Here is a 20532-nt window from a genome sequence, read left to right as displayed (position 1 = left end):
GCAGCTCTGGCAGAGGCCTGACTGGGAAAACTGCACAGATGCTCAAACTTGCCAACGGCTGTAACTAATAGAAGGCTTATATGGGGTCAGGAGAAGTGGAGACTGTCTGATCTACAGAATATTCCAGCCCAAGGAGAGTTAGCAGAAGAAGTTAATCTCTGTGAATAGTTCCTCATGTAGGGATCTAGCATAATTGCATCTGAGACTTGCAACAGCCTTGTGAGGCGTACGGGGCAAGAATCATTCCCGTCCTGCTCTAGGCAGGGGACTGCTGTCAGTGGGAGGCATGGAACCGGCCCCCAGACCCGAGAGCGGCTCAGGTCCCGTTCTCAGGGTGCAGCCCAGGGCTTCAACGTAGAGCGCTGGCTGACGCAACGGCACTGTGTGGACAGCAAATGAAACACAACAAAAAGAAAAAGAAAAGAAACACAATTGAACATTCACAAGAGGTGCTTTTTACCTACAACAGGGTTATAGTTTTTAAGCTGGGTTATGCCCATTTTCTCATCAGTTTTTTTCACCCGTCCACTTTCTGGTTTAGAGGAAGCATTTGGCTGTGAGTCTCCTGATCCACTCCGGTCCTCCTTCACTTGGCTTTCTTCTTCGGCCTCCCCTTGAGGCGCTGGAGGCTGGGGCCCTTTAACCCTGCAGTCCGAGTACAAGACCAATGTTATGTTGAGAAAATCAAGGGCGGAGAGAAAGGACAGGGTCTGTCCTCATGAATCAGATGAGGCTATTTGATCCTGAGGTTTCAAACTCAACTGCCCGTAGAGGTCAGGCAGACGACATAGATGAATGAAATGTGTCAGGTCACTAGACATCTGGGAAGGAGAGGACTGTGGTGACCTGCAGAGTGCACCCCCTCCTATGGGGCAGCTGCTACCTTGTGAGAAAAGAAGCCTGACATATACTAGGTCCTCAGACACCTTCACAAATGCCAGAAATCAGGAATCTGATCGGCGATGAACTGCATCTTATTTACAGTACACGCGGCCAGTGTGTGCGAGCCGCACAAACCAGCGTCTGCAAGCCAGAGCCAGGCCTCTGCTCGCCAGCAGGTCACCTGCAGTTTAAACCCAGCTAAGAAGTGTCTCCCATCTCTGAGTTTTCTCTCAGTCCATTGGACAGTCTATGGCCAAATTAGAACTCTCAGAAAAGCAACTAGCTTTTCGAGCCAATAGTCTTGACCCATCATGAGATTGAACGAATTTCACACATCACAGAGCCTGTGATTTGGAGTGGTCTGTCCACAATTAGAATAGAATTAAGGATGTGAGGATTTTCTTTCTTCTTAAAAAACCCAGAAATGAATCCTTGCCGGATGAGGGAGTCATGAACCACAAACCCTAACCCAGTGAATTCACTGATCTCACACAGGAATAAGCCAAGGGCTTTTGTGAAAACGGCCTCAGGAATGATGGCACAGACCCAGGCAGCTTCGCTGTGGACTCCTGTGTGCTGCCACTTGCCTGTTCGCTGTGCTGGAATTGGAGATCCGGAAGCGGACCTGCTCGATGGCACTTCGCACCAGAGGGTCATTCTGGTCCATGGACGGGTGCACCACCAGGTCCACCTGCAGGGAGAGGGCAGAGCGCCCCGAAGGGTGGAGGGGCAGAGGGAGACAGCTCCACAACTCAGCTCCCGGGTGGAGCACTGACTACACCCGTTTTCACTAACATTTCCAAAAGACAGGTAAGAGACTGAGCAAACAAAGCACATTGCTAAACAGTTTGCCACTGTCAAATCCCTCAGGTGATCAAGTGATGAAGCTCTGCCATCAGTAATGTGCAATTCTGCTCAGGTGAGGAACTCCGGCCTAGAAATAGGGCACTCTTCCCTGTCGTCCCCTCACTGGGGGTCACGGCCCACTGGTCTCACATCTACCTGGGGAGATGCTCCCGAGGCCCCACTCCTGCTATCTGAGAATGCCCCACAGTCACTTGTGAATCCTGAGAGCTTCCATCTGGAGAAGGAAAATGGCTTCCATTAATCTCCCCTCGCTGAGTGCCGCCGTGGGACTCCTGCCAGGTGCAAGAGTCCCGACTGCAGAGGATTTAGAACTGCTTCTGTTCCACCTTTTCTGAGGTACTGAAACCGAGTTAGAGTGGTTGTCCCGAGTTAGAGTGGTTGTCACCCCATGAGGGACAACTAGGATGCCGAATGGAAGCAGCATGGTGGAGTTAGGCAGAGGGGGAGTGACAGCTGTGCAGTGGATGGCAGGCACAACGGCCTGGGAACGTGGACAGGTGGCCTCTTTTTTGTCTCTGTCATCGGCCAGAGAGAGCAAGGTACGGTGTTCTAAATGGCTACCTCTGGCCAGGAGGCTTTCTGACAAAAATGGCCTGAAAGAGGTTCAGTCCCAGGGAACAGGCAGCAACGCTCACAAGATGGGGACTTACAGGCTGACTTGGCTAAGCCTGCTTGGCTCCTCATTTGTGAAACGGCAACCCCTTCCTCATGCCCTGCCAACTTTTCTGTGGTTTTGTTGAGGCTCAAATGAAATTCAGTTAGGCAACACCCAGAGCATTTAAAAGCACGGTGCAAACACAAAGCCTTCCTGTTTTCCCACTTTCCACAGCCAAATGGCCCAGCCAACTTCCCAAAGGCCCGATGGGCAGACAGCTGGATGCAGAAGCCAAGGCAAAGGCTGGTCCCAGGGCTCAGCAACTCCGGTCCATGCGGCTCTAGGAGACCAGGAGGCTGCCCAGGGCAGCGGTGCTCTAGGTGCCAGAGAAAGTGCTGCTGAGACACTTACGCTTACACTGGAGGCAGATGTACGATACTGCAGCCCTTTCCGGCTGCAGAAACACGGCACCATTTAGTGGTACCGCTGTAGTGGTGCTTGTGGTAAAGAGCCCCCAGGACGGATCACCTTTATCGTTGAGGTTTTGTGATCCTCAGCGTGTATCCACGGGGCTTGCTGCCCACCCCCACCCTCGCCCACTCCTTCTGTTACTGCCTGGGGGATACAGGGCCAAGTAGGAGCTGGGGACACAGTGGAGACTTTTGCCAGTCTGCCCCTCCCCACGCTTGGATGAGGGGAGGTTTCCTTGCCCTCAGTCTCTGCCCTGAGAGGGTTGCCTGTCTGAGAGGCCCGCTCTGTGAAGACAGACAGAAATCAGGGGTGTTGTGGCTGACAGGCTGGGGCTTTTGCCCTGCAACGAGAGATGTCAGCACAAGGAGCGCCTGGCACTGCTCAAAGGGATGAGTGGCGGGTGGCTGGGGATGGGAGAGGAGCAAGGTCGAGGGGACTCGCCGCAGATCTAAAAACTGATGAGTGCTGCCAACTGGGAATGGCAGGAAATGTGTTTCTTAAAGTCATTTTTCGTACTGCTCTATGTTTTTCAAATTTCAAATGTCTCAATAAATAAGATAAAGTGAAAAACAGAAATGACCTTGCAGGTTATTAAGAAAGCAAAACATCAAAGCACAGCTCTCTTAAGGCAGAGATTCAAAGTGCAGTCGGTCACACACAGACCAGGCCCGGGAACTGACTGTCCCGCGGCACCGCTCCCTCAGGTCCCAGCACCTGGCTGGGCTCTCCAGTTATCCTGACCCTGAAAACTGGAGGCCTTACCATATGTTCAAAGCCACTGAGCTACAGTTGTTATGGGAACGGCCGGCCCCAAACCTTAAATTTCACAGAAACAGATGAACTGGAACAGAAGGGATAGGCTGTCCCCCACGGGTAACCCAGCAGTGCCTCCTGGCCAAGCCGCAGCCACTGTCCCCTCTGGGGTGTGTTTCCTCGGATCTCTGTGGGAAGTGTGTTCGCTGCTTAGTCTGAAATGGCCACCTCCTGAACGCTGCTGAGCTTCTGCAGATGCCGCTCTGCGGGGTGTCAGCGTGCCTCCCTCTCCCTCCCCCCTCCCGAGACTGGCTGCGGGGCTGGACTGGCCCTGGGCCACACACGCCGCTCTAAGCTCCAGCACAATATTCCCCTTTTCTGTTTCCCGCTTCCACAGGAAGTTGGGATAATCCGTGTACCCCCAAATCAGAAGGCATAACGGGAAATTACTGACAACAAAGGAATGGCCGAGACACAACAAGGATACGAGAAGCTAGAAAACTTCCAGCAGTACCCAGCTGGCTCTGGGGGCATCAGTGGGGGCGGGGGGGGGGGGGATGCAGTTACCTTCTTCTTGATGCCGTCTTGGATAACCGTGGTCCGGTACAATCTTAAGAGACCTTCCTCGGACAGGTTCCGCACCAGGCGGACAATGGACTTCTTACAGCACTTGGTGGACACGCCTTCTTGCTTCTCCTGATCCATGATCATTTTCTGAATCCTGGGACATTACAAAATAAGAAGTTAATATTTCTAATCTCAACACGGAGGCCTTTCTCAACCCAGGCAATGGAGACATGACTAATGGCAAGTAGCAGAAACTAGGGAAGAATTAAAGGGGGTTTCACCACTGAGAGGCTGAGTTCTTGAGACAGTGAGATCATCTCTCTCTGAGATAAACAGTTAGCTAAACATGTGCAGCGGTTTCACATTCTGAGCTCTCCCCCAGGAGCTCAACGGATCACAGGGTTTGTGGCGACAATGGCAGGGAAACGGAGAACCATGAGGACTACCTGTCTCTCTGCCAATTTAACGCCAGTGAGGAATGCTCCGGTTTCCCACCATTGACACCCTCAGATCTGACGCTCTTTCTGACTCCTCTCCTCACACACCTCACTCTCTAGATCTTACTGAGTCCCTGTGGTGATGTTTCTAGATCACTGCCGGCAATGGCAGGGAGAGTAGGGACACCAGGAACATCTAGCCAAACCCCTCACTGCACAGAAGAGAGGAGCTCAGCACTGGCGGCTGCAGATGGTCTCCCCTGCGCCTAGGTAGGGAAGTCACATCTTTGGCTCAAGCGGCTCCCACGCTGGGTGCCCGAGAAGCCACGGAGACGCCGCCTAAGAGGTGGTGGTGACAGTAGGTCGGAAGGACCGAACCAGAGTGCAGAGGCACCCCCACAGAGAAGTTCTACTTGTGTCTTTAACTTTTGCTTTCATGTAAGATTTTAGGAGATGCTATTGCCTGCCTAAGTTTCTTCTTACTCTTTTGCTACCACAAAATTTCCAAGGAAGGAGAAAGTCACATGCACTTTTCCCAGGACTTTTATTTCTTGCTCAGTCACCTCTTTCTGTCTGCAGTACTGAAATCCCTCAATATCTACCCTCGTCAAGTCACAAGAACAAGCTCTAACTCTTCTACTACAAAGGGATACCATGAGATCTACACAGGGCAAGAGAGATTCAAACAGTTCTTGGTCATTTCTGCGCTTGTGATGACTAACTGGCATGACATTTATCATGAGTGCAAGAGAGAGAGAGACTGCTGCTTACGTGAATAAGCTCTCAATCAGGCGGAGGTTGGTGACGGCTTCTATGATCATATTCCTGCGTTTCAGCAGTCGGTAAGTTTTGTGGGGTTTTTCTGGGCCTGGGCCGTGGTGCCTCGTAGTCTTCTGGGAGCTGCTGCTCTCCTGGGACAGGGACCGAAAGCACAAGGACACAATGAGCTCAGCTCAGGGGCCAGAGAGCATCCCTGGGGTGCGCCTTCCCTCTTCATGGAGTTTTGGTGCCCATGTCTCTAGAAGGAAGCCAAGAGGTCTGTCTCCCCGACAGGATTCCACCCCCCTCCCACCGTTTCAATGCTTTGAAAGGACAAAGACATCTGCCAGCAGACGATCTTGGAACTTGATGAAGATCAGCTGGTTTTAGAACAGGACTCAGAGGCATGTACTACAGCACCTCCTAAAGCAGCTGAAAGCACTCGCTCAATTTCCTCTTGGCTCTTCCCCAGAAAACTGACACACTGAGCATGGCTCCATGCCAGCCACTCTATTATGGGACTTTTTCATCAAAAGCTTTCAACACCTTATTACAGTTCCCATTTTACAGAAGAGGAAACCAGGGCTCAGTGAGGCCAAGTCACTGTCCCGGACAAGTTATGTACGCCTCATGGGCTTCTGACTCCAAATCCAGGAAGTCATGGGAAACCTCTCTGCGGAAAAAAGGCAGGAGCAGAGGCAGGCTTCTGAGTTCAGAACAGGCTGCCTAGGGAAATCAGGGTGAATGGCAAGGGGAAAGTGAAGGGAGAAGAAGAAAGACCAGAGTTTTCCTTCTCATTCCTGCTAAAACGGGCACTTGTTCCTTCATGGCTCCCTTCTGTCTCTAGGAGCCTAAATGAGCTTGTTCCATCAGCTCTCAGATCAAACACGTGCCGATACGTGCACCTCACACGGAAGGAAACCCCAATCTTAACGTGCTCCTTGCAAGCCTTTGGCGCAGATCAGCGCCACAGGGCAGCCCGGGCCCGGTTTGCTGGACGCCCTCCTCGCCTGGAGCGGTGCTTTCAGGAGAGCGGGAGCTCGCTCAGGGGGCTACTCAACATCAGCGTCACAACGGACCGCTGCCCTGCCCTCTGCTGGGGCTCCGGTGAGGCAGTTCTACCACTCAGGCAGCCGGGCTCGAGGGGCGACACATTCAAAGGTTCAGAAGGGGCACAAGAGAGGCGGAAAGACCTGTATTCTCTCTTGCATTTCAGAGCAAATGTTTGGAGGAGAAGCACATGAGTAAATGTGGCCACTTTCACCTCGGTGCTAGAGAGCAAAGTGAAAACATGCTTTGCCAAGGGACCTGTGGGTAACATTGTTCACACCCCTCTGAGTATCAGCAAGTGCAAAAAGAATGGGACTCTGCCATTACTTTGGGAACAAATTTCTAAGAGGAAGAGAAAGAGCTGAGCTAGGAAGCAAACAGGATATCTAGGGTCTGTAGGGAGATATGAGGAAGGTAGGAGGGGGAGGAGGGGGCGGAAGGCAGGCAAACCCTCGGGAACCTGCTGAGATCTGCCGGCGGGCAAGCCGAGGTTCTTCAGTTAGAGACGATGCCAACCACAACAGCGGGAGTCGTGGCATCCGAAGGATAGGAAAGGGCCAAAAGGTCCTTTTAGCAAATCCACAGAAAAGCTTTCCCAACCCAGACCCCATCCAGCAATTGCACAGGCCTCCATACGGAAAGGGAGAGGCCAGGGAGGCGGGCGGGAACTCCACACACGTGGGTTCTAGTCCTTGCGGTGTTATAAACCGGGCAGGTGCCTCACTCACTCCCCAAAGCCCCCACTCTCCTCCTCCCAGACCTGCAGGGCTGCTGTGAAGCCTGAGTGAGACGGCAGCGACGGCATCCAAAGCCACCCTGGTCACAGGCCTGTTCTCCGCTGGGGCCACCTCCCCTGACTCTGTGTTTCTAAAGTGCAGGAGGCACCACCAACATCTGAGGCACCTTCTGGTGACAAAGGACAGGGAACTGATTCATATGAGGAGGGGGTCCCTGTGTCAATTGTCTTTTAATCTGCCTCATTATGTTGATGAAAAAGCATCGGGTTGATTCTATTGTGCCTTTTACCCTCTAATGTGCAACAGTCTCTGGCCCCAATGTACCCAGGTGGTTTTATTTTCATTACATCTATTTTACGGTTTGCCTCTTTTTATGGTAATGATATTGGCTTTTCACCTAACGCAGTTTCTCACTCCGGCACTGACATTTTAGGCTGGGTGATGACACTCTGCTGTGGGCTGTCCTGGGATACACATTCTGGGATATGTAACGACATCCCTGGCCTCTACAGATGCCAGGAGAACCCTCTCCCCCAACTGGTGACAATTAAAAAATATCCCCAGACATTGCCAAATATTCCCTGGGGGGCAAAATGGGCCAAAGTGAGAACCACTGATCTAAAAACTGGCCATAAAAATTTTCCCTCCCAAACAAATTTAAGCAAAAAGAGTATGTTGTTGGAAATTTTAAAACTCCAGATAACAGTGCAGGGGGCCTGTGGTAGGTGGGGTGCGGCTGTACCCAGGCAGAGTGCGAATGAGCCTTCCTCCCAAGTGCCTGCCCGCTGCCTGGAGTGCACCGAGCGCCAAGCACTTGACGCCTTTTCCTTTTGTTGTTGTGACTTGTAAGCACAGAACCGGTGAGGCTGATGCCCACCCGCCGCAGGCTGTTTCCTGCAGAAAATGCACTCTCACTGCGGGTGCTCGCTTACCTTCGGGTTTTCAAGCCTGACCTCTTCAATCACAGCTATGTCACCACTGTTATTCTCCACACAGTGGGACCCAAAGGACACGCTGGGGTCCGAGGAGCTGCTGGGGTCCAGGACTCTGCCTCCACCGACAGAGCTCCGGCTGGCTTTGTCCTCAGCGGCTCCTGAGGAGGAAGACGGCTGCTTCTTTAACGGGTGTAGGTTTACTTTCCAGCCACCTGCAGTGGAGGGCAGATGCAGAAGGAATGAACTGTGGGCACATCAAGGGGAGAGCGAGGGGCATTTTATGCTCGACAGCCAGGCAGACCCACACAGGCCAAGAGTCTGTGCTCCAGTTTAAAGGTGAGGGCAGAGGACCAAGCGAACCGATTGGTGCCCCTGAGCTGGTTACCAGATTTGCGAATCTGTCATCAGCACTACCCTCCACACATTAAACAAACAAACGAACAAATAAACAAACACATCTTCTATAACTAAACTAAAAACCTGAGGGATTCTCAGGTTGCTGGAGGGAAGGGACAGAGGAAGCTTATGGAATTCCCTTTAATAGTTAGAACAAAACAAACAAAGCATCTGCCAAGGAGCCAGGGGTCAGACCACATGACTGTCTCCTCTACAATTATATGATGTATGTGACCCCAACAGGTCCCAAATAAGGATGGCACCAAGGACATTCTCAGGTGTCTGCTGAACTGAATGGGCTTTCTGCAGAAACCCCAAGCAGGGTGGACTGGCACTGGCTCTGATGCAGGGCACCCGCCCTGCCCTGCTCCACCCGAGAGCGCCCGCCTGAGAGCGCCCGTACCCTTGGTCGGGATGGGGTGATGAGGCTGCGTCCCGAGACTGATGCTTGAAGAGGGTTTTGCATCCCCCTGTGAACCTTTGCCTCTCCTTCTGCTGCTGCTGCTGCCGCCCTCCTCCTCACTGTCCCACTCGGAGAGGAAAGTGTCCTCTCCTTCAGGCTGCAGGGACTCCTCTGGCACCGAGGCCAAGCTCACGGTGGTGAGCAGCTCGCTCCGGGCTTTCTCTCTCTCGTACTGCCGGCTCAGGTCGCTCTCCTCTGCAAACACGCAGGAGATGTACTTGGTGGTCCGCTGCCGCCCTTCGTCTTCCATGAACCCCTGGGAAGGTGAGATGTGTTTAATTATACTCAAAAGAGGGCGCGGTGATACACAGGCATTCAAGAGGCCCGCGGGCTGTGGTGTCCGTTCCCTTCTCTTTGCTGCACTCACCCGCATCGCCTCCGTCTCACTGCCTGGGCCCCGCGTGCAGCCCTGTCAGTGCTCCCTCAACCTGCTTGTCGTGTCACCCCTCAGGTCCTGCTCCACAGGCCTGTCGGAGGACGTCTGCCCAATTGTGTCCCTGAATGCTCTACCAGACTGTGAGCTCCTTGAGGGCAGAGACCCAACTTGGTCTTCCACATGCCCCCAATGCCTGGCTCACAACTAGGCCCCAAAGGAAAGGTTACTAAGTACTGAGTATTTGCTGTGCAAACTTTGATGGTTTAGAACTGCCATCACAGACTGGCCAATCAGGGCCTGGACATCCCCAGCTCCATCCAGCCACTGCCATGGGACTGACGACAAGGCTATCGCCAACCCATACTCACTCTGTTCTCTTGGACAGGGGAGAGGGGCCCTCCTAGGGCCCTTACAGGCAGAAAGAGTAGCACCTTTTGCATAGCAACCATAGGCCAAGAGCAGTGGGAAGTGCCCTGCAATCAACACCTTGACTCTAGTACCGCCTTCCAGCAAAATGGGCAAAAAGTTCACGAGAAGGGTGAGGCATACGGGCTGAGAAAGGGGGCCTGGGTTCTGCAAGGACACCCGACACGCCCAGTTCACCAGCTCCACGTCCCCGGGAGCCAGGCGAGTAACAGAGAAGAGAGGAGGGCCAGGTGGGGCCTGTGGAGCCCCGGAGCACCTGCTTTGTCTGAAAGGGAAGTCGGATGCTGGCCCGCTGCAGTGGGACCCCCACCTGGGAGGGGGCTCCCCATGCTGCCACACATCCTGCTGACTTTTGGCCCCCAGCAGTCCCTTGCCTCCTTGACAGAGACAGCAGCCTATGTCATGCGGTGACGCGCTGAGACACTGCTACCCAGCCACACCATGTGCACACCCAGCCCGCTGAAGGCCTCACGACATTACCTTGACAACTTTGAATCTTTGAAGAAGGCGACACAGCATTCTTGCTTCCAGCTTCCCCACATTCATGGCCACTCGGATTTCAGCCTGGGAGATTCCTTTTGTGCCTCTGCGCTCAACTGTGTGAAACAATACACTTGAACCCCAACCTCTGCAAAGTCAATTCCCACCCACCTTTTAGAAGCAGACATTTCAGTGCAGTGAAACCAACAAACAGAATAAAATAAACGACTCCTCTCTCCTCTCTCAAGAACCCGTTCTCAGTAGTGAACCCAGGCTCACCACTAAGAGCCTGTGTTTAAGTGTTCACCACCCAAATGTCAAGTAATCAACTGCGACCTATTAAGTTCCCGCAGCGGGAAGTTAGCACTTTCTTTCACATGAATGGGCTTTTACAGATAAATGAAATGAACCCTTTTAAAACACATCAAAATAATTTTTAATTAAGAACTTTAAAATTTTCCGTCTTTCTCAGTAGACTCAGAGGCATTATGGACACCGAGTTTTGTATTGTCCTAACACAGCTGCGGCCAGCAGGGACTATGGGGGAAAACAATGCTATCTGGCCCCATCTAAATGGCCAGCAGATGACTGTGCATTAGCACTTGCTCCGTCTAGTTCATTGGCTCCTGCCCTGCTACACAGTCACTGCCCAGGGCTAGTGCTGTCCCTCTCTCTCTAAGAAGCCCTCCACATTTACTGGACTGGAGACTGGGAACTCGAGGGCAGTCCCTCCAGCAAAATACATGAACCTCAGGGCAGACTTTCTGGCAAAGCTCAGAAGTATCTTCCCTTTCACTTCCTGATTCGTCATACACCTGAGGAGGCCAGGTAAAACCAATCTGGATAAAGGAGGTTTTGCTGTATTGTGCATATACAAAAATAAACATCAGAATGAAAAGAGGTGATCAGAATGTGGTGTTCCCATACTGAACTAGTAACATGCTAGTCATGGGATGAAAGGGCTTTTAAGGCCGGCTTTCCCCAAACTTTGTTCTGAGGAACCCATTCTGAGAAATGTCAACAGCTGCCAAACGGCCCTCCAAAAAGGCTGTGCCACTTTGCCAGTGTGTCCTTGGTACATGCCAGCTGAACCAGATCTCCCCCAGCTGCCTCACCGTTTACTGTTCCCCTCCCCATAGGGGCCTACAGCCACTCCTCCTGTGCTGGGTCACTGCTGTGTTACACAGACTTTAGGGAATCTAGAGGAAAGCTGAGGAATGAGGGGAAACAGATTTTCCCCCTTTATCACTGGAATTCTCAGCCTTCAGTGGCTAATTTTTTAGAGCTTCCTATGTATCAGGCACTATATACACCAAATGTTTTAAACCTATTCCTCATTTAGTCCTCATTACATGCTATGGTGGCTTGGAGACTTGCTAAAGTCATGAAGCTAGCCCCGGCTGGTGTGGCTCAGTGGACTGAGTGCCAGCCTGGGAACCAAAAGGTCGTCGGTTCGATTCCCTATCAAGGCACATGCCTCGGTTGCAGAGCAGGTCCCCAGTTGGGGGTGTGCAAGAGGCAACTGATTGAAGTATCTCTTGCACATTGATGTTTCTCTCCACCTCTTTCTACCTCCCTTCCCTTCTCTCTAAAAAGAAAAATATCTTTCTAAAAAGTCCTAGAGCTAACAAGAGGCAGAGCAAGAATTCAAATTCAAATCTGATCCAGAAGCCTGCACCCTTCAAGGGAACCATGGTGCTTCCCACCATGCTCCATTCTCTCAAGAGCGCACCCTTCTTGGACACACGGACAAAACACTTCTTGCCTCCAGCGCTCAGGAACTGTATGCAGGCAGGCAAGTACGGAACCTACTGAGTTCATAGGTCTGTGTAAGCATGTCCCGCTCGTACACGATGTCCACCGGAGGCACTGCCTTGGAGATGACCTCCTCATCGTCATCGTCATCCTGGTCTTCAACCTTCCGTTTAAACTCCTTCAGCAGCTTGAGGCAGCGCACCATGACGTCGGTCCCTGGGAGCACAAGCATTTCCCAGCAGTGAGTGAACAGCACAGTGTAGGGGAGGCGACTTCAGCAGAGACAGAGACCCAGAGAAAGGCCATACATAGCGCTGAGTGTGGAACTTGTAAAACTGCATGTCCTGGGGTAAAAGACCCAAAAATTTACTCCATGAAACTGCCTTTTGCTTTGAACATAATTAGTGAACAAAGAAACACAAATGAAAGGAGTCATGAAGTGCCCTGTTAGTCCCATTAAGTGAACAGCAGCCTTCTCCTTGAGAAAAGCTCCATGCCTATCTTTCACATCGTCTCCCCAGCTCCCAGGACAGTGCTTGGCACACAGTAGGTATGCAAACAGTATCACTGAAAGAATGAAAACCATCTTCTCCCGACTAAGCCGATACCCACTGCCAACAGACCGTGGCAGCAGAGTGAGAGTTCTACAACCTCCAGGGTGCCCAACCTTTTGGTGTCTCCGGGCCACACTGGAAGAAGAGTTGTCTTGGGCCACACATTAAATACACAAACACTAGAGAAAACTGATGAGAAAAAAAAAGTTTTAAGTAAACTTACAATTTTGTGTTGGGCCCCATTCACAGCCATCCTGGGCTGTGGGTTGCACACCCCTGTAACTAAGCCATTTCAGGCCTTTAACAAAGTGATTCCAAGTGTGAAAATTTAGTCCAAGGAGACAGCTCAAAGAGAGGCGGAAGCTGCCACCATCACAGGCCCAACAGCCCTCTGCATAGCACTGGCTTTTATGAATAATACAAAAAAACGATGACGGGGGACCAAGTGGCAGTACCGTGAGAAGCCACCCCACACTGGGCTGGCACCTGCCTCCAGACCACCACACTGCACCTCCACTCAACCTCCAAAAGCACAACATGGGGACAACGACAGTGCGTGCCCATGGCTGGGACGAGAGGAAGGTATAAGGGAAAGCAAAAGTCTTGGCACTTTACACGTGCTAACTCATTGGATCCTGACAACCCGAGAAGGCACTTTACAGATGAAGAAATGGAGGTACAGAGTGGTCAACTAACTCATGCAAGCATCCAGCAGCTTGCAAATGACAGGGCAAAGTTGCTGAGAGAGGACCGCGGGCCTCCAGCACCAAGGAGAGGACTCTGCACTGAGGCTCTCTGTGACGTGTGACAGTGCGGAGGCAGACACACACCCCTCAGGGGTGTTCACACCCTGGTTCCTTGAACCTGTGAATATGCTATCTTCTGTGGTAAAGGAACTTTGCAGGTGTGATTAAGGCTTTTGTTGTGGCCGTGGCTGCGGTGGTGGGTTGCCTGAGGGACCGATGTTATATCACAGGCACCATAAGAAGGAGGCAGGAGGGTAAGAGTGGGGACTGGAGGCACTCCGCTTGCTGGCTTTGGAGACGAAGGAAGGGACCCTGTGCTCAGGAATGTGGGTAACTTCTAGAAACTGGAATAGGCCAGGGAACAAATTCTGTCCTTGAGCTTCCAGAAGCAACATGGCCCTGCTGACAGCTTGATTTCAGCCCAGGGAGACCCATTTCAGACTTCTGACCTCCAGAATTGAAAAATAATAAATCACTGTTGTTTTGAGTCACTCGGTCTGCAGTGATTGTTATAGCAGGGACACAGGTGGCTTCCCCACCAGCTTTCATCAGCACACGAGGGGCAGAACCCTCAGTGCCACCACGAAGACAGGCGGCAATCAAGCTGGTCTGCAGCCACCTCCTGTGCAGGCGCTGTGGCGGCGACGGCCACACCAGAGCACTGCAGACTGAGACGGCTGTCTGAGCTAGCTCAGGCTCACCCACCTTGCAGGACAGGGGGGACTGAAGGGGACAGAGCACGTAGCTTACAGGTGAAGTTCATAAATAAGAAAGCAGCTCAGGGCCTGAACTCATCCATATCACCCTCACAGTAAACTCTGCTGAGTCTGACCCACCAGAACCTTCCAGGAGGGCCCATCCGGGGCGGTCGGTGGGAATGGGGATGGCCTTGACAGTGCTGACTCCCCTCCACCCCTCAAAGTGACAGAAAACCCCTCAGTTCATGACTTCTTAGTAGTAAAACATGAACCCATACCACGGTGCAGGCCTCCTCAAGCCCCAGTGCCCTCCATGCCTGCCCGGTCCTGCCAGGTCCTCCCGCACCCTGAGGCTTTGACCTTGGCTCCAGGCACCTGCCTTCTCCCTCCATCTTTCTCTCTCAGGATGGGAGCCTTAAGCAACTAGGGGGAAAACATGGATGTGGGGACTCTTGGGCCCACCTGTACAGGTGACAACTATGAGTATTCAAGGCTCAGGTGACAGGGATTGGGTCCACCCTTGCGACAGAGGCACCTGCTAGCCAACACAAACAAAACACTGCCCACCAGGTCGTCCCCCACTGGGTCTCCCCCCGCCCCACGCCCTCTCTCATCTCGCTCCTGAGATGGTGCTCAGAGAGCAGCCCACTGTCCCTATACTAACATTCCTACCACTCAACTCGAGCGAGAGCCGCCTCCCAGACGCTGATCTCAGCACTCCGCCTGTGTCATTGTGTCACGTGAGCTAGTCCACACCACAGCCTTACGGGGCAGGGCTGCAACCCCAGTCACACTCAGAGAACGTAAGCAGCTGAGGAACTTGCCCCAATCCCCACTCATTAGCAAGAGAGGAGCTGGGTTTTACCAGGCAGTCTGCCTGGGAGCCCAGGGCCCAGCCCTGGGGTGACACACAGCCCCTGATGGACAGATGTCCATGTGACTGAGAACAGCAGTGACCCAAGGCCAGGGACACTGGCTCCTGTGTGAGTGGTGACACGATGCACGCAGCAGACTGCCACGCTCAGCAGCAGCCCGGCGTTTTTCCTTCTACTCCATTTTAACTTCCTTAAGGGGCTCATTAGCCAAGAAGATACACAGAACAGCCCTCCAAATAAACACAAGTTTAAGAGGAGAAACATTGTTACACATTCATGGACTCAAAGGGCAGCAAAGGAAACAACCTCCCAGCCATTGAAGCCTCCCCTCCGAGCAGCATCCAGGCAGGACTGTTCCCGCCTCTCGGCTTCCACAGCACGGATGCAGGCCCGTCAGAGCCTCCTCCGAGGGCACAGCTGCCTCCTCTGCCGACAGCCAGATGGGCGGACCATCAGACTTCGGGGATAAGCGGGCTTAGGGCTCAGGACGACGGGTCAGTCTCAGCTCTACAACCTCTCATTTCTGTGCCTCTGGGGAGACCCCTTGGCACGAGTTCGTTTCCCACTCAGTGAAATGAGATGGCAGCGTTCTCTACTTCACAGGTGAGTGCCAGGATGACCCCAGACATCTTCTGTACGGACTGGCACACAGCAGCCATTCAGCCCTAACGCCCGGCACTTGCTGTGGGCCAGCCCTGTGCCAGGGCTGCCACACAAATTGGCCCAGCGAACCTCACAATCCGAGGCTGGCAGGCCTCTGTCAGCCCCTTGGTACAGGTGCGGAAGCTGAGGCACGGGGACGTGAAGTGACTTGCTCAAAGCCACAGAGCTACGGAGTGGCGGAGATGGCACCTGGGCCCAGGCTGGGCAGAGCTCTCAACCAACACAGCCGTTATTTCTAATGACACAACTAGCACCCAGCACAGCACAGAGGCGTGACGAACACTAGCTGATTGAAGATAGTTGGTCCCTTCTTGCCAGGTGGGAAAGTCCTATAGCTGGCCTAAGGCAGGGGTGGTGGCCTGGCTTCTAGAGACGTGTGGGAACTCACCCTTGGTCTGGTCCTGGGCATGGGGTTCCGGAGGGCCTGTGGACTGGCAGGTTGTTGGCTGGGGGAACACTGGAGGACACGTGAGGACTGAGCTGTTCCCTGCAATCACACTGGGCATTGGCGTCTGAGGACTGACAAGGAGCATGAAGCTCAGGGGAGGCAGGTCTCCAGAACACCTTCAGTGGAGGGTGGTCTTAAGGACCCAGGGCTGGGCCCAGTGTGAAGCTGCTGGGCTTCCAGAAGGCCCAGCATAACCTTTCTGACAGCTGCTGGTGGGGCTTGGGGCCACGAGGTCTGCAACCCTGCCCACCCCACCCCCACAGAGCATGGCTGACTTCTCTGCTGAGGATCCCGACTGCGCTGACGTTCTTCTGTAGCCATCGGACAAAGAAACCCGGTCATTTCCCCGAGCTGTGCCTGTCTCTCTTTCCCAGCACACTGACCTGGAAAATGCTGCCTTTCCCCAGGCTGTGCCGCATGCATCTTCACTATGGAAAGCCTCGAGTCAGAGGCAACAAGTGCAGTGGTTAGGGATCTGGACTCCCCTCCACAGCTGGTGTATGAACCTGGGCAAGCTGGGTGCCCTCCCTGTCTCAGCTGTCTTGCCTGTAAACTAGGGCTAATGACAATGTCCCTAGATGTCATTAGAGGTACAGGGAGGACAGTCAGAGAGAAGACAGGTAAAGGACAGAACAAAGTACAGTCTGTGCTTCATGATTCCAGGTGACTTGGAATTACATACTTGCACTGGCCCTTTATATCTTTCCACAGTTCTTAGAATTTCACCAGCCTCAGAATTTCAATTTTTATTATTAAAATCCCTTCGGGTCATACTTTCCTTTTTTAAGGAGCCTATTCCAGACCACAAGCCAGCTAAAGCCACGGCAGAAGGGGCGCACGGGTCAGCATCCCAGGCAGGGTGGATGCAGCCTCTCTCCACCTGAGCTGCCGCCTCAGTCACCGGGACTCCGTGGAGGAAGGCTGGCCCGGCAATGGCAGCCCCTGGGCGCAGGGTTTTCTTTCCAGGAGCGCAAGGCAGGGGAGAGACAGCCAGATCACTGCACCAGTTTTCAGGCCCACAGGACTTCAGGCATTCAGAAATGGGGTATGCTGGCGTCAGCAGTGCAACACAAAGGAACCGTGTGGTTCTTCCATGCCAAAGACCCGGGACCAGTTTGCCTTAGCGTGAGGGAAGAATGGCTTCTTCACCTCACATTCTGAAGACCCAGAAAAGAGGAATGGAAGGGGTGAATCTTCACTAAGCACCTAATATAAGCCAGGTAGTCTCAGGGTTTTCAGAAGCTATTTTACTTAATCATCGCATGTACTCTGCAAATGATTATTGCCATTTTAAGAGAAAAGAAACTGAAACTCAGAGGGGTCAAAAGCCAACTGATGTCTTAGACCTAGTAGGTGGTTTTTTCCCACACTAGCCCACCTGGCTGGGCTGGAATTTCAGATTTCTATCAGAAAGCACTGTTTGGTGTAAAGAAAAACTCAGAGTGGCTGCGAAGTGAAACTGACGCCTGTGTCTCTCATATTCCCTAAGAAAACTCTCCTGGACCCTAGCAGAACGGTATGCACTTGTGACTGCCCTGAGAAAAAACAAAAGCAAGATGTGAACAAGGAGGAGCACCAGGACATGCTTCCTCTTGAGGGTCATGGGCCCAGGGGAAGTCCTTACTGGTGAGCCAGGCAAATGTCATGAAATTCAGCGTTACTCCCCTCGTGCCCCACCACCCCCCCCACACTCCTGAACCGGGATGATGAGCAAGCCAAGGGGACATCCTGAGGAGGCACCTGCCATGGGTAAGTGCAGAGGCCTGACCGGGGCTGGAAGCACGGAGTTCAGCACCTGGAATGATGGAGGAGGGTGCTACAGCCGCCACTCCAGGACGATGTAACAGGCTAAAAGTCTGGGCGCTGGGGTGTGTCTGATGTGGGCCTGCCTCGGCCACTGACCAGCTGTATATTCGTGGCTCAGTGGAATGCCCTCTCCATGCCTCGGGGTACTCAGCTGTAACATGGGGACAAGAATGGTATCTCAGAGTACTCAGGACATTGCCTAGCCTTCAAGTAATGCTCAGTAAGCAGTGCTTGCTACAGCTTTTACCATTGTTATTATAATTACCACAACCTTGGAAAACACAGCCAGGAGTTTGTTGGGGGGCCTTTAATTCAGTTTCATAGCATTTAGGCCGTGCTGGGCCCCACAGACATAAAGGTAAATGAGACAGGATCCCTGACCCTGCGAAGGGTCACATCTGAGAGACAGGCTGGGGAGAGCAGCAGGACAGCATCTGGGCTTCGCACAAGCCTGGGCTGACTTCTTGCTCTGTCCTGGCTAAGCTGCCAACCCCTCTGAGCCTCGGGCTGCTTGTCTGTAGAACGGGGGTAACCCTAATAGCAAGTACAGACTAACCTGGGACAAGGACCAAATGGTACACGTGTGAAGTGCTGATCACGCAAAACAGCTGGGTGACAGGGTGCTCAGGGCTGTGCCGCCAGCATGCACAGAGCCTCTGAATGAGAACCAGGGAGGAGGCGGCTGGCTGGGACGGCAGAGAGCGGGTGACATTTGGGTGGGGTATTACAGGGTATGTAAGAACCGTCTGGCAGAAGAGGACAGGCATTCCAGGCAAAAGGAAGCAAAGGTCCAGAGGTGGGAAAGACAGGCCTATTTGGTAAAGTGATGGCTTTTTATCTTATTACTTTATTATTATATTATTTATCTTAATTGTTAATGACAGCGATTACTAACTTTTTAGCCAATGTCCCTCAACTTTGTCACTTTTATCTTAAAGATTTCATGCTGTTTTAACTGTTTCCCCCAGCACCATTAATATTCTAGGCTTTAAAGTTTCCTGACATTCTTTCTATGTTTATGCTCATTCTTTATCCTTTTGTTTCTAATGTTCATTCTTTTAAAGTCGTGGTTTCGAAGCTCTTTTAAACATTTATATTTATTTTATTGTATTTTAATACTTCTTAATATGGCTCATTTCTTTTTTCTTAGCTTGTATACTTTACAATAATTTAATATCCTCTTTTGTCATTTTAATGATCTTAATTTAATTTGCTGTACCCTGCTGTTACATGTTTCTTGGTTTTTTATTTTTTAATAGTTTTACTGAGATATAATTTACATACCATACAACTCACCCATTTAGAGTGCACCAGTCAACAGTTATGTAGTATGCTGACAGCTCAGACCATCTGCCTCACCTCACACCCTTCAGCTGTCACCGCTCTGTGGCCCCGCCCCTCCGCCCTCAGTACTTACTAACCTACTTCTCCATTCCCTGTACTGGTCTTTCCTGTAAATGGAATCATACGGTGATGGCCTATGTGGTCAGCTTTTCTCCATGGAGTGGTCTTGGCACTCCTGTTTCAAATTGGCTGACCACAGACATGTGGGTTTATCTCCGGACCCTCAGTCCTATTCCGCCGATCTCCATGTCTGTCCTTGTGTCAGTACTGAGCTGTCTTCAATACTGTTGCTAAGTTTTGAAATTGGGAAGTGTGGGTCCTCCTACTCGATTTCTTCTTCTTCAGAATTGTGTTAGTTTTCTGCATCCCTTGCAAGTCCACGTGAATTGTAGAATTAACTTTTCAATTTCTACAAAGAGGTCAGCCAGGACTAAGACAGGAGTTGTGCTGAATCTGAAGGTCAGTTTGGCAGTACTGCCATCACCATGTTCAGTCTTCCAACCCATGAACATGAGATGCTTTCCCATTTACCTAGAGCTTAAACTGCTGTCAACAATGTTTAATAACTTTCAGAGTATACATTTTGTACTTCCTTTGTTAAATTTGTTCTTTTTAAAGAAATAGTCATCTGAAAAAAGATTTCATTTACTTACAGAAAGAAGGGAGGGAGAAAGAGAGGGAGAGAAACATCAGTGTGTGGTTGCTTCTTGCATGGCTCCTACTGGGGACCTGGCCTGCAATCCAGGCATGTGCCCTGACTGGGAATCAAACTGGTGACCCTTTGGTTTGCAGGCTGGTGGCACTAAATCCACTGAGCCACACCAGCCAGGGCTAAATTTATTCTTAAGTATTTTATTCTTTTTGATGCTCTTGTTTTCTTAATTTCATTTTTGGGTTGTTCATTTATAAGTATATAGAAATACAACTGATTTTTGTATATTCATCTTTTTTACAAAACTTGTTGAACTTGATTTTCATTTTTTACAGGTGAATCTGGGGGTAACAGCTGTGGGAAGAGTCCACAGCATAAATGGGCCCTCCCCCATCCTCTGTAAAGCTCACTGCCTTATCACTGAACCCGGGAAACTTGCTCAAGTAACAGCCTCAGGCACCAGCCATAGGAAGCTCCACATCTGCCAACTGCTCCTGGTCCTTCTCTGGGGGGTAGCAAGGTGAACTCCTATCTCTCCTTTCCCCTCTTCTCAGCATAACTTAATATGCACAGAATGACTGGTAAATACTTGAAGAACATAATCTAGATTTGCAAAACAGATCAGTTCAGGTTGACTGTTTTCATTACCAAGGTATTCTTTGTTTTTTTTGTTTTGCTTTTTGCAAAACAGATCACTGTAGCTTTCTGTAATGCATTTGAAGTGTGCCTAAATCTAAGCTCTTTGTTTATGGGCTTTTAGAAACAACTTATACATTCAGGTGTATCTGTAAAATTAC

The 20532-nt window shown here is 51.5% G+C and overlaps 1 protein-coding gene across 1 annotated transcript in view; it reads right to left on the bottom strand.

Annotated features, from left to right (window-relative positions):
- The window catches only part of GTF3C1 (general transcription factor IIIC subunit 1), a 75849-nt gene that overhangs the window by 34251 nt on the left and 21066 nt on the right, over positions 1 to 20532 (bottom strand). Inside the window, exons 7-14 of the mRNA XM_045848849.1 lie at positions 12007 to 12165; positions 10195 to 10310; positions 8853 to 9168; positions 8051 to 8265; positions 5344 to 5483; positions 4136 to 4289; positions 1470 to 1573; positions 461 to 645 (exon numbers count right to left, since the gene is read on the bottom strand). Of these exons, the coding sequence (XP_045704805.1) occupies positions 461 to 645; positions 1470 to 1573; positions 4136 to 4289; positions 5344 to 5483; positions 8051 to 8265; positions 8853 to 9168; positions 10195 to 10310; positions 12007 to 12165 (1389 nt within the window). The remainder of the gene's footprint in view (positions 1 to 460; positions 646 to 1469; positions 1574 to 4135; positions 4290 to 5343; positions 5484 to 8050; positions 8266 to 8852; positions 9169 to 10194; positions 10311 to 12006; positions 12166 to 20532) is intronic.

Source organism: Phyllostomus hastatus, unplaced genomic scaffold (assembly GCF_019186645.2).
Source record: "Phyllostomus hastatus isolate PE091 unplaced genomic scaffold, TTU_PhHast_1.1 phas_contig_64, whole genome shotgun sequence".
Taxonomy (NCBI): Eukaryota; Metazoa; Chordata; class Mammalia; order Chiroptera; family Phyllostomidae; genus Phyllostomus; species Phyllostomus hastatus.
Note: the sequence above shows the minus strand (reverse complement) of the source record. Positions and strands in the feature narration are given on the sequence as shown.